This window comes from Cricetulus griseus, chromosome 4 (assembly GCF_003668045.3).
Source record: "Cricetulus griseus strain 17A/GY chromosome 4, alternate assembly CriGri-PICRH-1.0, whole genome shotgun sequence".
NCBI classification, from domain to species: Eukaryota; Metazoa; Chordata; class Mammalia; order Rodentia; family Cricetidae; genus Cricetulus; species Cricetulus griseus.
The window spans coordinates 51,341,212-51,356,871 of record NC_048597.1 but is presented as its reverse complement, the minus strand read 5'-3'; the positions used below and the strand labels follow the sequence as shown (position 1 = coordinate 51,356,871).

Genomic DNA, 15,660 nt, shown 5'->3' with positions numbered 1-15,660 from the left:
GGCTACACAGAGAAACCCTGTCTCAAAAATCCAAATAAAAAAATATAAATGATGTGTTTCAATCTCAGTTTACTCCCCACTGAGACTTTGAGCCCCCATACTTATTCTATGAGGCTGCTCTGTCCTCTTTGCATTTTAGTCGTAGTGAGCCAATTCTGGAAACCCGTCCCCCACCCTGCTCCCATGGCTAGTTGCATTCAGATTCCCACATTGAGTGTTTATGCCTGGCCTGTGAGGGACTTCCTGTCACTTAGGAGCTCCTGCTGATTAATCTTCTGCACTAGAAGCCTTTGTAGAGAGCCTGAATCACACAGCATGGGAAGTGTTGTGCACATTTTCTTCTTTCTCAGGTAACTACGTGCAGAAGTAATCACAGCCAGCTCATCACCTCTGGTCCACTGCCTCACTATGGAAGGTTGTGACAGGCATCAGAGACAAGTGAAGGGTGTGGCTACAGCTGCCGAAGTGGTTGGATTGGGGTGTTCCGCCTTTAGAAACTCAGTAAAACCATCTAATGCTAGGGATAAACATCAAAAAACTAAATTCAATGCTTCAGAGTTGCTTTTTAATTCATTAGTACTTCTTATTGCTGTGAAGGTCTGCGTGTGGCATGTGTATGATGCCTGTGGTGGGACATGTGCGCCAAGTGATAGTGTGGAGGTCAGAGGATGACTTTTTTTTTTTTCCAGAGACAGTTCCTTCATTTGACTGTGAGATTCAGGGGTTGAACTCAGGTTGCCCAGCTTTCATGGAAGGTACTTTTATGCATTGACCCATCTTATCAGCTCCCTTTTCATTTTAGTAGTTTAGACCATCTTGTTACATATCCCAGGCTGGTCTTGAACTTCAGATTATTCTTCTCTGGCTTTTAAATTGGAAGTGTGCACCAGCCTGGCACAGATTCAACACTAATATGCCATGGTGTTGTAGTCTTCGTATTTTTATCACTACTAATAGGGATGGACTCTCAGTCTTTAGGTTATTTTGTTCTACCACCTAATTAGCTTACATCACTCTGGTTTATTCCATAGGTCACTGCTTGTTGATCAGCTTTCAGGTCATCTTCTAGACTGACAAAATCAGCAGGAGGTATCTTTATCTGCATAGAGAACATGTATTGAGTTTGAACACACGCACATTTCATGAACAGCTTAAAGGAAAAGCTAAATAATCTTGAGACCATACAGGAATGTTTGGGGTATAATTATGAGAAATAAGTGTCAGAGGAGGACAACAGAGTTGTGTGTGAATGTCAAACAAGCAGAATTCATACCAATATAGCTACATTGTCTTACCACATTATTAGCTAACAAGAGAAAGAGTCAAATCCGCATCAGTGTTCACATAGGAAAGTTTTAAAATGTTTGACATAAAAAAAAAGTAGAATCAAACAATCATCTCAAGTATGATTTCTGAGCAGATACTCTCATACCAGATAAACTAAGTTAAAGCACTTCGCTGTTAAATACCAGCTGGACTGGTTGCACATTCTTCATGATGTAGATTTCTTTAGGGGATAAAGGTGATGAGGAAGTAACATTTTTTTTTTTTTTTGCCTCACCTGCACAGATATGTATAGGGCATTAAGACATGTCTATGCTTTACTGTAGGCTAAAAACTGGGAGAAGATTAAATTTCCTTCACCAATGGCAGAATGAAGCAGGCAGTGATGAGAAAAAAAATGGTACTAATATTGTGTTGCTGTTAATATGAAACAACCTTAATACTAATAATCATTTGTTAAAAGAATAAAAATGTTTTCCACACATTTTCTGATTGGAATTTTGTGAGCAGCTTAGAGCCACATGAGGTTTTTATGTTCTCTGAGGATGATTTTTTTTTTTTAGACATAGTTTCTCTGTGTAGCTTTGTATATCAGGCTGGCCTTGAACTCACAGAGATCCGCCTCCCAAGTGCTGGGATTAAAGGCATGTGCCATCACTGCCTGGCAAGGCTGAGAGTAGTCCCTTTTGAGACCTGACCTTTTTCTAGTTCAGGCTTTGTGGGAGCAAGTACTTAGCTGTCAATGCATGGGTAGCCATAACGTGTATATTTTGTGTGATTATCCAGAGATATCTATGATAGTAGTTATGTGAAATTTCCAAAGGTACCCTATATATTCTGACCTAAAAATCGAGAACACACTTAGGCAGAGCCACCACTAGTGGCTACTGAAAACATAGTTTTTGAGTGAGAGGGGAGCCCAGCGCTGACACGGATGACAGAAGACAATGCTGGTGAGAGGTTTGTCTTCAGATGATACGATGCTGATCTCTGTGTCTGATCATGTCCTGTACCTAAGGGGAAGAAGAAAAGGGAAATTTTCCATTTGGAATCACTACATCTTGTGGGGATTAAATAAGTAGACGCTTAAAATACACAAGTCTTTGGGCTGTGCAAGCATAAATAATTTAGAATCCATAAATGAAGGCTGTGTGGTGTCATCTCTAGATAAACAGTTACAAAGTAGAGACACAGAAGCTGTGAGAGACAGCTCAGTGGTTAAAAGCACACACTGCTCTTGCAGAAGACTTGAGTTTGGTTCTCAGCACCCTAGTCTGGTGGCTCAGGACTGCCTGTAATTACAGTCCCAGGAGCCCTCTTCATAACTGAGATTTTGCTACTGTTATGATCATAATGTAAATGTCTGTGTTTTTCAGTGGTCTTAGATGATCCCTGTGAAAGGGTCTGTTTGATCCCTAAAGGGTCATGACCCACTGACTGAGAACCACTGACCTAACAGAACAGTGACTAAACTGCTCCCTAAAATATTAAAGAGCTGGAAGGGTGGAAACAGGAGGATCCCTTTAGAAAGATAAAAGCAGCTGGCTGATGGTGCACGCCTTTAATCCCCAGCACTCAGGGAGGCAGAGACAGGCAGATCTCTATGAGTTGGAGGGCAGCCTGGTCTACAGAGTGAGTTCTAGGACAGTCAGGGCTACACAGAGAAATCCTGTCTTGAAAAACAAAACAAAGCAATAATCAAACAAAAGAAAGGAATACAAAAAGAAAGAAGGAAAGGGAGGGAGGGAGGGAGGAAAAGAAAAACACAACAATTTTTTTTATGTGGGTGCCAGGGACCAAACTCTGGTCCTCATGCCTAAACAGCAAGCATTTTACTGAGCCCTCATGTAGTGATTTTTCTAATTCAATTTTCAGTGATAAAATTTCTACACAGGGGCTGAGGAGATGGGTAGAAGTAAAAGTACTCACTGCACAAACACAAAGGCCTGAGTTCAAAATCCACATAAAAGCCCAATATGAGGCAGGAGCTTTTTAATCTTAGTGTTCTCACAGGGATATATAGAGAGATAGTGTGTTCCTATAGAAGGTAGAGAGTTCCCAGCAGACATACAGAGCATGCTAATCTGCTATAATCAGCAGAAAAACAACAAAGAGACCCTGTCTCAAACAAAGTGGAAGGTGAAGAATGACACTCCAGGTTTTTCTCTGACCTCCACATGTGCTCTAAGGTACCCACAATGCCCGTGTTCACACACACACACACACACACACACACACACACACACACACACACACACACACACACTGACACACACTCAGTATATAAGCAAAGATTCCTTCATTGTGTTTATGAGCCTGGGCATAAACCGCCATCTGATCTCAGAAGTATGCACTCACAGGACAGATTCCAAGTAGTGTAGCCTATGCTTGAACATGTGGTCTGAGGTAAGACATCAATCACAAAAGACAAGACAGAACTCAGGGTTTAACATCAAGCATGTTACTGGCCTGCAAAACCCCCAACATTCGCCAAAGGACTATAGCAGAACTCATTCTGCATGCTATGTTTACACCATTCAAGACTGCCTAAAATGATCTTATACCCACTACAAGCAGGAAAGATGATTAACAGATATTGACTCGGAGATAATCTTATTATTGAAATGATCAAAACAAGACCTCTAAAGTCAGGAGATCTTTGTCCAGGAAAGAAAAATACACTGAAAAGAAAAGAGAAACACAGGAAATGGCAGGAAAAGTGGAAAATATAAATAAGGCCAAATAACTTTTTCAAATTAAAATATAATTTCTTCCTTTTCCTCCCTCCAATTCCTTCCATGTCCTCACTCTTCTCAAATTTATGGCCTTTAGTGTGTGTGTGTGTGTGTGTGTGTGTGTGTGTGTGTGTGTGTGTGTGTGTTTGTGTGTGTGTGTGTTTGTGTACAGTTATGAAGCAGCAATGAAAATGATTTCATGGTTGGGGATTACCACAACATGAGGAACTGCATTAAAGGGTCGAAACATTAGGAAAGTTGAGAACCACTGTCTTAGGCTCACTTGACATCTAACCTAGTCCAATTGGTGAACTCCATGTCTCATCTTGTCTGTCTGTCTGTCTGTCTTTACTCAGGGCTGCTTAGAATTCACTCCGTAGCCAGGCTAGCTAAACAATCCCCCTGTCTTAGCTTTCCAATCACCGAGATTCCAGTTGTGAACCACCACACTCTCCTCCTCTGTATTTATCTTACTGTGTTCTGTTGTTTTTACACTTTCATTTCTCTTTTCTATCATGCCCCTTTTCTCTATCCTTTCCCCATTTCCCTTCTTTATAAACGACCTCATCATTTATCCCTCCAGCGTTGACACTGTTTAAAGTTGCAGTGCATCCTGAAGGGGTTTAGTTCTCTTCTAACCTTATTGGAGGGTAGCTCATTCATGTTTCCCTGGGTTTCTTTTGTTGTTGTTGTTGCTACAATTAAATATATGACATCCTTTGAATTGGTTTTTATTACTTCTGTCTGAGGAAGAATGAGGTGACAGGTTGAGGAAATTTCACATGCATACAACCACAAAGAAAAAATATACATGTGAATATAACCATAACTTTGAAGAACTTTGGGATGTGATCAAGAAACCAAACTTCAGAATCCATGATGTAGAAGAAAGAGCTGAGGTCAAAAATTAAAGGTTGGGCTGGAGAGATGACTCAGTGGTTAGAGAGCTTGCTGCTCTTCCAGAGCAACTGAGTTTGGTTCCCAGAAGCCACATTAGGCGCTTTACAACCACCAGAACTCTAGTTTCAGGGAATCCTACACCTTTTCTGTCTTTCATGGACATCCTCACCCCCACCTCTCACACATGCACACTGATCCACTGACACACACACACACACACACACACACACACACACACACACACACACACACACACACACACATCTTTAGGGAAAAATAACCAATTCAATAAAATTATAGTAGAAATTTCCCAAAATATAGGAAAAGAGGTGGGCATTCAACAGTAGGAGGCATTTAAAATTCTAAATAAGCATAACCAGAAAATGATTTCCCCACAGTGCATTACAGTTAAAATTCTTAAGACTAAAGAATGAAAAAAAAAAAGACAATTGGAAGCTGAGTTAAAGGAGAAAGATACCAACTTATGATCATAAGCAAATTCTTCAGAACTACAATGGATTTCTCAGCAGAAACCCTAAAAGCTGAGGAAGTGTGAAACAATATTTCAAGTCCTGAGAGGTAAATGTGGGACATGAGGACATGGAGATTGCATCAATAGTGTCAGTATCTAGAGAAAGGAGAATACTCCATGATTAGTATGGAGACAGTCAAGTCTATAGAGAAGATTAAAACTTGGAGAACACTCAAAGGATGGACACCTGTCTAGGGGAAAGGTGGCCACTGGGGAAGGAGGAAGGCTAGGGAATAACTAGAGTTGAAGGTGAGAAATGATTACAGTGTCAAAGGTCTCAGGGTTTGAGGCAAGGGAAGAGAAGGCTGGAGAATTTTTTTTTCATTTGTCCTGTGGGGTGTTTTTGTGATATCAAAGATGACAGTTTTAGAGGGAATAGATGAAGGGTGATTGCAGGAGATTTAAGGAAGAAATGGAAAAGCCCAGTGCTCACCTCAGCTTCTCAACAGTTTTGTTTGTGGCTTTCCCCCCCACATCTGAAGTTCAGAAGGCTATGGCCAAAATCATTTCACCTTCTAACTTCTCTTCCAATGGCACTAATGTTTTGTCTTTCAATTGTGAGCATCGAAGAACTCAGTATTCCAGAGACCTCTCTGACTGTTCTTTCTAGACACTAAATTCAACTATGGGGATTCCAGTTATCTTTTTTACCAGGTCTCAGGTAAGCTGTAGGACAACTTTAAGTGATCCAAAATACATATAATTGGGATCCCTGGAGGAGGGGGCAAAAGGACTGACTCTTGCAGATTGTCCTCTTGCCTCTGCACACACTTCATGGTACATGGCACCCAACACACACACACACACACACACACACACACACACACACACACACACACACACACACACACACACCCTATTAGTGTGTATGCTTGCATGTATGTGGAGGTATATGTTTGTGTAACTTCATTAATAATTCTTAAAGCTAATATTAAAATCAGAGATGTGTTTAAAAAAGAATAAAGTAGGCAAACTTTCCCTATTGGTACTGAGTTATTCCAATCAGGGAATTGCTAGGGGAAACCTCTAGGAACCCACAAAAATGACCCCAGCTAAGACTCCTGGCAATAGCAGAGAGGGTGCCTGAACTGGCCATCTACTGTAAGCAAATTGATGACTTCCTTAACTGCTATCAGAGATACCTATCCAGTAACTGATGGAAGCAGGGGCAGAGATCCACAGCCAGGCACTGTACTGAGCTCTGAGAGTCATGTGGAAGAAAAGGAAGAGGGATTGTACTAACCAGGAGGGTCAAGATGGGAGAATCCACAGAGACAGCTGACCTGAGCTCTCCAGAGTTCATGGACACTGGAACAACAGTCAGGGAGCCTGCATGGGATTGACCTAGGCCCTTGGTATGTAAGTAACATGTGAGGACAGAGAGTTAGGAGCGATGGAGCAGAGAGAGGGGTCAGAAGGAGAGAAATGACCTCGTAGCCATGGAAGCATGGTTAGAAAACAGCCAAGAAAATGCTGAATAAACAAGAGGCTCTAGTTTTACAGCATGGAACTGAGAGCTCTCTAAAGATGACAAGATGCCTGTGTTTGGTCTTTATCACCATTGGGTTGCTAGGAGTTTCCAAGTCCATGCTCGCCCACTCAGGCCGAACCTCATGGCTACAGTGGCCATGTGTGTGACAATTGTGTAGCTTGGTCTCCTAGTAAGGTTTCTAACAGCAAGAGCACGACTTCTCCCTGGCACTTAGCTGGCTTTTGGTAACCTGTTCCCTATAATGGACTACCTGGCCCTGCCTGGACATAAGGTGAGGAGCTAGGTACTGCCTTAACTTGATGGGTCGTGCTTTGGGCAAGCCCATGGGAGACCTGCCCCTTTCTAAGTGGAGGTGGAGGAGGAATGGATGGGGAGGGGAGTAGATAGGAAATGGAAGGGGACAGGAGGAGCAAAGTGGGAGGGGAAACTGGTTGTTATGTTAAATAAATGAAAAAAATTATTTAAACTAAAAAAGAATCTTATTTTGAAGCAAGTTTAAATAAATATGTGAAATGACTGAAATAAAGAGAATATGTAAATTATGGCACTTACTAAAAGGGGTTGGTTTCTGGATGAATGAAAGAAGTGAATCTTTACCTTATCTTATACTATATACAAAACTGATTCAAGATTGTAGACATATATGTGAAAGGTAACAAATAAACAAGCCCTGCTTTATTTTACACACACACACACATACACACACACACAGACAGAGAGAGAGAGAGAGAGAGAGAGAGAGAGAGAGAGAGAGAGAGAGAGAGAGAATGAGAATGTAGGGAACCATAGTCAAATGTGGGTGAAATTTCTTATATAAGACAGTGGAAGTATTAATCATAAAGAAAAAAGGTTACATTTGTTATTACACTTAAGGATTTCTACTCCTCAAAAGGTAAGAGCTAGAGAGTGAGACAGTGTGTGGAAGGATATACAAAACAAACACCCACAGCCACAACAGCCTGCTGCTGAGGAGTAAGATATGAAGCAATACTGTAGAAAAAAACACATGCTTCCAGATGGCCAGTAAACACATGGAAAAACATGCAGATGCCTATCGGCTAGGAAAAGGCAAAAGGACAGTGTAAATTTTACTACTTGCTTACCTGAACAGCCAAGGTTAGATACAGTGGCAGCCATGAACACTGGTAAAGCTGCAGAGCTGCTGGAGGGAGGGGTGCAAACTGGTCCACTCACGTTGGAAAATGAAAACAATCCTTTTGAAGCTAAGCAAACACATGTTCTACAATTCATTGATTAAAGTATACAGCCAAGAGCAATATACCACTGAAGAACATGAATGGAAAATGCCCACGGCAAGATTTTTCGTAATAGCTCCAAACTGGAAATAATCTGCATGTCCATGAAAAAAGAGAATGGCTCAGCCTCGTATTCTACACGATGAATAACATGTCATGATGAAGAGGGATCATGATGAATAGCTACACACAACAGATGGATCCATCTCACAGAGGTAAGACAAAAAACAGTGCTGAGTGTAGACGGTGCAACTTGATGATAGCTCAGAGAGCTCTCGGGCCTCAACAACAGTGTTTCTTGATTCATGTTCAGCAGTAGAATTTTAAAGAAAAGTTGTCAAGCTATTATAGAGGTCAAAATAAGCTATTTCTCTGTGGGAAGCCATTAGAGAGAGCCTTCTGTGAGGCTGGGATGTTCAGTTTGAGACAGGTTCTCACTATGTAGCCCTAGCTGGCCTTGAACTCACAGAGATCTGTCAGCCTCTGCTTCCTCAGCACTGGCATTCAAGATGTGAGTACATCCCTAGCATGGTTCTGTACTCCATTAAGAACTCCTGAATGGAAGCTGCAGTATATTTCCGTGGCGATGCCTTGGAGTTGCCCATGGCTTGCTTTGTTCACCGGCCTGTGTATGTGCTGTTTTCTGACAAGGAGAATACAAGGGATGTTCTCTCCCACTCCATACCTGACCTAGCATGAAATCCAGGGGATCGTCCGGCTTTTCGTAGACTAGGTTCTCAGTGATCTGCTGCGAGAGAGCACAATGCACCACACTTGGTTCCTAGAGGTCTGCAGCCAGCCCCCGACCACCCAAGGATATATTATAGTCATTTCAAAGACATTCACACGTCCCCAAGTAACATCTTCATTATTTGGAGGACATCAGGCAAATTGAGATCAGATATGGAGGGATAAAATTTTAATTTAAGGAGCAATGAATATTTTTTGGTTGTTTCCAAGACCAAAGGAATGGTGGAAACGTTGCAAAGTTTTTGAGAATGGTGATATTGCTAGATGATCAGTTAATAAATTGTTTGCTTGAAAAAGAATCGAAGAAGGGCATTTGTGTAGAAATGAAAAACACTGGGGATTTACATATAAGTCTTCCGAAATGCTTGACTTTAAAAGGTGAAAATTGTTTTTAGTCTTAGTATTAAATGAGGAAGGGTATATCAGATTTATGAGACCTACTTCTGTACATTTTGCTGTTGTTGAACAACTCAAAATGTTATCATAAAGCAAGCAAACATCCTCATTTGCAGGGAATAACAATCAGGTACATTTCAGGAATAATATATTCAAATATGTTCAATGTACCTGTATCACCCAATTATATATTTAATACATACTTGGAATTTTTAATTAAATTAATTAATCAATTGATTTTATAGTTCTGGAGACCTTGTGGATGTGAGGCAAGTATTTTCTCACTAAACTACATCTCCAGCCCCTTCATATATATTATTAACAATATGCATATTTAATAATTTATTTTCTTTAATATCACACTGCATTAATAAGCATTATTTTTCTTTAATTTGAAAAATTAACAATGGTCAATTTTTTTTAAGAAAATTTAATTTATTACTAGTATGTATATATGTGTGTGCGTGTGTGCATGTGTGTGTGTGTGTGTGTGTACCTTGGTCCATGTGGGGAGCTTGTATTAGTGTGTGTGTGTGTGTGTGTGTGTGTGTGTGTGTGTGTGTATGTGCAGCTTGGTCCAGGCAGAGAACTTGTATTAGTGTGTGTGTAAGCATGTGTGTGTGTGTGTGTGTGTGTGTGTGTGTGTGTGTACCTTGGCACATGCAGGGAACTTGTATTGTGTGTGTGTGTGTGTGTGTGTGTATGTGTATGTGTGTGTGTGTGTGTGTGTGTGTGTGTGTGTGTGTGTGTGTGTAGCTTGGTCCATGTGGGGTACTTGGAGGACAGCTCTATGAAGTCAATTATCTCCTTTCACCTTTACATGGGTTTTGGGGATTGAACTCAGATCATTAGGCTTTGTAGATCAAAAGGCAAGGGTTTTAAACCACTACATTATCTTGCTGCCCCAAACTCTGCTTTCCTAAATACATTTCCCCCCTTCTGTTTAGCAGTTACTAGTTCTCTGATAAAAGGCAGAAACCTAGTCACTTGCACTGTACAACCAAAGGACATTTTTAGAGGGAACCATCACAAATTGGCTAATGAAATAGATACATAAATTTAAAAATATTTTTAATTTAAATTAGAAACAATCTTATTTTACATAACAATTCCAGTTCCCTCTCCCTCCCATCCTCCCATGCCCCCCACCGACATCCCACCCCCATCCTTCCCCAATCCACTCCCCAGGGAGAATGAGGCCTTCCATGGGAGATCATCAAAGTCTGTCATCATTTGGAGCAGCGCCTAGGCCCTCCCCCGTGTATTGAGGCTGGGAGAGTATCCCTCCATGGGGCAATGGTCTCCCAAAATCCATTTGTGCACTAGGAATAAATACTGGTTCCTCATCAGAGGCTCCATAGACTGCCCAGGCCTCCAAACTGACATCCATGTTCAGGGGGCCTGGTTTGGTTCTATGCTGGTTCCCCAACTGTCTGGCTGGGGTCCATGAGCTCCCGCTTGCTCAGGTCAGCTGTTTCTGTGGGTTTCCCCAGCCTGGTCTTGACCCCTTTACTCATCACTCCTCCCTCTCTACAACTGGATTCCAGGAGTTTGGCTCAGTGCTTAGCTGTGGGTCTCTGATCTGCTTCCATCAGCTACTGGATGAAGGAAGGCTCTAGGATGGCATTTAAGGCAGTCATCAATCTCATTATAGGGGAAGGACAGTTAATGTAGTCTCTCCACTATTGCTTAGATTTTTAGTTAGGGTCATCCTTGTAGATCTCTTGACATTTTGTATGAGGAATCTGAGAGCCATGGAAGCTATGTAATATCCTCCAGCTCATGGAGATGGGACCAACTTAGAATTTGAATGTTGGTGCTCAGAGTGTGATATTTCTTAACCTCCATAATTCTGTGACTGTCAATACAGTTCCTCATGTTGTGCTGACCCCCAGTCACAAAATCATTCTCGATGTTACTTTATAACTGTAATGTTGCTACATGATATAAATACCTGTGTTTTCTGTTGGTCTTAAGTGACTCCGGGGACAAGGCCATCTGACCCCCAAAGGTGTCACCACCCACACCACCCACTGCTCTATACCCTACTTCAAATTTTATTTTGTAGGCTTTCATTAGAGGCAAACTAATCTAGTTTTACACTTATCTAAAAGAGTCAGTCCAAACACACACTGTTACAGTGTTATAGATGGATATGTGTGTTGCTTGTCCAATAATTGTAGCATGCAAAGAAAGTCACTTGGTGAACAAAAACAACCCACCAAACTGAAGTTTCTACAATCTCTCATAGCTCCATTATGCTCAAGAAATCTGTTTAGAGGAAGCTCCTATTTTAAAACCTGGGATCTGTGAGGTTTATGAATTCAGGAGCCGGAAGGAATACGTTAATTCTATCATTTCCTTCAAAAGAGTGTTGCTCTCAGGTGGTCCTGAGACTGGCCTCCTTTTGAAGACCCAGGTCTAAAAAGACCTTTAATTTTTTTTTTTTTACTGATTTTCCCCTCATAAACATATTTAAAACTTTATTGGCCAAATTCTTCCCCAACAACCATCCCACACCGTCTCCAATGTCTTTGATGGATGTAATGCTATGGTATCATTTGCTTGGTGTTTTTCCTATATTCCTTTTGGTTAAAACACTAATTTCGGAACTAGACTGTGCTCCCCCCCCCACCTTTTCCAGCAATTTTCTTCACCATATTTAAAGTTCACAACCAGGAAGAAAGGTTAAGAATTAAAAGCTTTACCTTGCTAGGCATGGTGGCACATGCCTTTAATCCCAGTTCTCAGAAGGCAGAGGCATGTGGATCTCTATGAGTTCCAGGCCAGCCTGGTCTATAGAGCAAATTCCTGGACAGCCAGAGCTGTTACACAGAGAAACCCTGTTTCGAAAAAAACCAAAACCAAAACCAAAACCAAAACCAAACCAAACGAAACCAAAACAAAAAGACAGAGCTTTACCTGGAATATCTGAAGAATGTTGTGTTTTTCCATGTAGCGGAGTGCAACTTGATAAGGGTCTTCAAAAACAATGGGAGGGAACAGCCTCTTGGAATCTTCACTTTGTCTCTGAGAACTCTTTCTTTGCTCAAATTCTGCAACAACATCCTGAAATTGAAATAGCCCCCCCAAAGATTTATCTGGGTTTGATGAAATTTAAAACCAAGAATTAAGATTTAACACCAAGTACTAAGTAAGATACTGACTACACTTTCTTCTTTTCTTTTTTATTTAAATTAGAGACAAGCTTCTTTACATGTCAATCTCAGTTCCCTCTCCCTCCCCTCTTCCTCCCCCCCACCCCCTATCCCAACCCCTTTCTGCACCCCAGGGAGGGCGAAGCCTTCTATGGGGGATCTTCAAAGTCTGTTATATCATTTGGAGCAAGGCCTAGACCCTCCCCAGTGTGTCTAGGCTGAAAGAGTATCCCTCTATGTGGAGAGGGCTCCCAAAGTTCATTTGTGTACTGGGGGTAAATACTGATCCACTACCAATGGCCCCATAGACTGTCCAGACATCCAAACTGACTTCCTCCTTCAGGGGGTCTGGAACAGTCCTATGCTGGTTTCCCAGCTATCAGTTTGGGGTCCATGGGCAACCCCTTGTTCAGATCAGCTGTTTCTGCGTGTTTCTCCAGCCTGGTTTTGACCCCTTTGCTCATCACTTCTCCCTCTCTGCAACCGGATTTCAGAGCTCAGCTCAGTGGTTAGCTGTGGGTGTCTGCTTCTGCTGCCATCAGCTACTGGATGAAGGCTCTAGGATGGCATATAAGGTAGTCATCAATCTCATTATCGGAAAAGGACATTTAAAGTAGCCTCTCGACTTTTGCTTAGATTGTTAGTTGGGATCTCTGGACATTTCCCTAGTGTCAGATTTCTCTTTAAACCTATAATGGCCCCCTCTATGATGGTATCTCTTTTCTTGCTCTCCTCTATTCTTCCCCTGACTAGATTTTCCTGTTCCCTCCTGTTCTCTTCTCCCCTTCTCTTTCTTCTAACTCCCTCTCCCCTCCCCCATGCTCCCCATTAGCCTAGGAAATCTTATCTCTTCCCCCTTCTCCGGGGGACCATATATGTCTCTCTTAGGGTCCTTCTTGTTTCCTAGCTTCTCTAGCATTGGACTATACTACTTGTGTGTGTGTGTGTGTGTGTGTGTGTGTGTGTGTGTGTGTGTTTATGTGCACATGTGTGTGTTTGTGACCAGTGATCTTAAGGGTTCCTTACAGGAGTATGGGTCAAAGGCTATTTACAGAAGCACGGGTAACTTACCAGTGGTTACATCACAGAAGAAAATATATCTGCCCTGGTAACCATAAACTGCCTATGATCCTCAGAGCCAGTTCTCTGAGAGGTCCAATTCACCCTTAAGTACTATAAAGTGCTTCAAAACTTAGTGGGAGGGTATCTTAGGTTTCTCTATTTCAAATACATTCTCTCACACAGGGATTTCCAGTTTACTTCAAATCTCCTTGCTATGGTAGAAACCCAGTGTGGGAAATGATCTACTATATTATGATTCAGCACAGACTTAGTAGCAGAACCTAAATCCATTGGTTTCCCAAATCCTGGTTCACCAATTCTTCCAGAGTGGCCTGAGGATAACTGGGAGGCAGTATCTTTTGTTTCCCATCCTTCCTGAAACCTATGGATTGCATGTAACACGTTACATGGGCTTACTCCTCATCTCTGATTTAGCATGCATCTTTCTACCCCAATGTTCTTGTTCCTAACCCCACAGGTCCTGCTGTGGCCCCCAATCTCCCAGGCAGGTATCAGATGTCTCTTTTACCTACTGTAGGTAATTCTGTGGTTTGAGCTTTTTCTTGGCTGGAGGAATAGTACACTTTGGTTGTGATGGAGGGCAGTTTTCCGTATGAGGACTGGGTGTCAGTGGTGAATTCAGCTTCAGGTGGCTTGTAACCTTGGACAGTGGCCGCACTTTCTGTTTCCCAGGAAGCTGAGACCTTGGATCTGAGATCTGTTTGGCTAACTTCAAATGTGCAAGGCTGTATTTTGAAGTCAGCTTCTCTGACCTCTTTGTTGTCAACAATTTCAGATAATGATCGGTTCTCAGTCTGGGCAAGTGTTTTGTAGTATGAGCGGTAGTCAGCCATTTGTGCGTCACGTTTCATACGGACATAGTCCCTATAGTCCCTTTCCTGATCCCCACTAAACCTATGTTGACCACTGAAGTCTTCAGGCAGGTAATCAACTTCATTGTAGACTTGGTATTGACTCCTTCCTGATGTTCTATAGTCAGCTTGGTCTGATGAGGTCTGGTCACCAAACTCCCAAGTTCCTTGGTCAGTCTGCTCAAAAGCTTTCCCACCAAATGGCAAAGATGCTCGGTCATCTGTCTTCTCATAAGCTTTTCCCTCAAATAGGCTGGGCAATTGCTGATTATATGTCTCTGAAGTTTTTCTTTCAGTCTGGCCAGATGATCTGCGGTCAATCTGCTGAGATGTTCCCCTGTGCTCAGATGGCTGAGAAGCCTCTTCAGAAGTTCTTGGGTCAGTCCATCCAGACCCTTCATTAGCAGTTTGGCTGGATGCCTTGTCACTGGTTTGCTCGGATGATCCAACCCCAGTGTTTTCGGAACCTGTGTGAGGATCCTGGCCTGCTCCTTCTTCTATGTAGGTCTTCTGGTTATTTGGGGATTGGGCTGTGTCTTTATTGTCCAAGGATCCATTTGGAGCCTCTTGTGGAGGCTCATCCATTTTCTGCTGCACTTCTGACTGGCCTCCGTTGCCAGGCACTGTGGGTGGGCCTGGGCTTGGTTGTCTAGGCAACCTTCCTTGAGTTTGTGATTCTGTTGGGCTTTGTTCTGCCTCTGCTGAGTAGGTGAGTGGCTATGGCTGATGACCGGACAACAATCACTATCAAAACAAAGACTGCCCATGGTCTACTGCAGGGAGAACAACAAGAGCTTGGACACTGTCTCCTGAGAAGAGGTGAAGCCCATAGACAGGCAATATGGAATCTCCATCACTGCCTAGTGTAGTTGGTCTATTTTTCACTCTTACTCTTTTGGATCTTCACTCTTCGGGCCTGCCTCCTAGCTCCCAAACAAATCACAGAGAGTCTTATTCTTACTTATAAATGCCTGGCCTTAGCTTGGCTTGTTGCTATCCATCTTTTCTTAACTTAAATTATTCCATCTACCTTTTGCCTCTGGGTTTTTTTCCTTTTCTTACTTCTGTATAACTTACTTTCTCTCTTCCTCTGTGGCTGGGTAGCTGGCCCCTAGCATCCTTCTCTCTTCCTTTTCTCACTCCTCGATCCTGCTCTGGATTTCTCCTCCTATTTATTCTTTCTACTTGCCAGTCCTTCCTATCCTTTCTCTAGCCTAGCTATT

The 15,660-nt window shown here is 42.2% G+C and overlaps 1 protein-coding gene across 1 annotated transcript; it reads right to left on the bottom strand.

Annotated features, from left to right (window-relative positions):
* Positions 1-2,252: 2,252 nt before the first annotated feature.
* Tex55 (testis expressed 55) lies at positions 2,253-15,022 on the bottom strand. The gene is made up of 4 exons (XM_027413264.2): positions 14,099-15,022; positions 12,268-12,414; positions 8,885-8,947; positions 2,253-2,297 (listed from the first exon to the last, which is right to left on the bottom strand). The coding sequence occupies exons 1-4, from the start codon at positions 15,020-15,022 to the stop codon at positions 2,253-2,255; spliced, it is 1,179 nt and encodes a 392-aa protein (XP_027269065.1).
* Positions 15,023-15,660: the final 638 nt, after the last annotated feature.

Bases quoted from the DNA above. Each gene is read 5' to 3' on its own strand.
- Tex55 (XM_027413264.2), bottom strand. From the start codon at position 15,022: ATGGATGAGCCTCCACAAGAGGCTCCAAATGGATCCTTGGACAATAAA. The intron at 12,415-14,098 runs GTAGGTAAAAGA...TTTCAATTTCAG, and splicing joins AAACCACAGAATTACCTACA to GATGTTGTTGCAGAATTTGA. The intron at 2,298-8,884 runs GTATGGAGTGGG...TCTTCCCCTTAG, and splicing joins TGGATTTCATGCTAGGTCAG to GTACAGGACATGATCAGACA.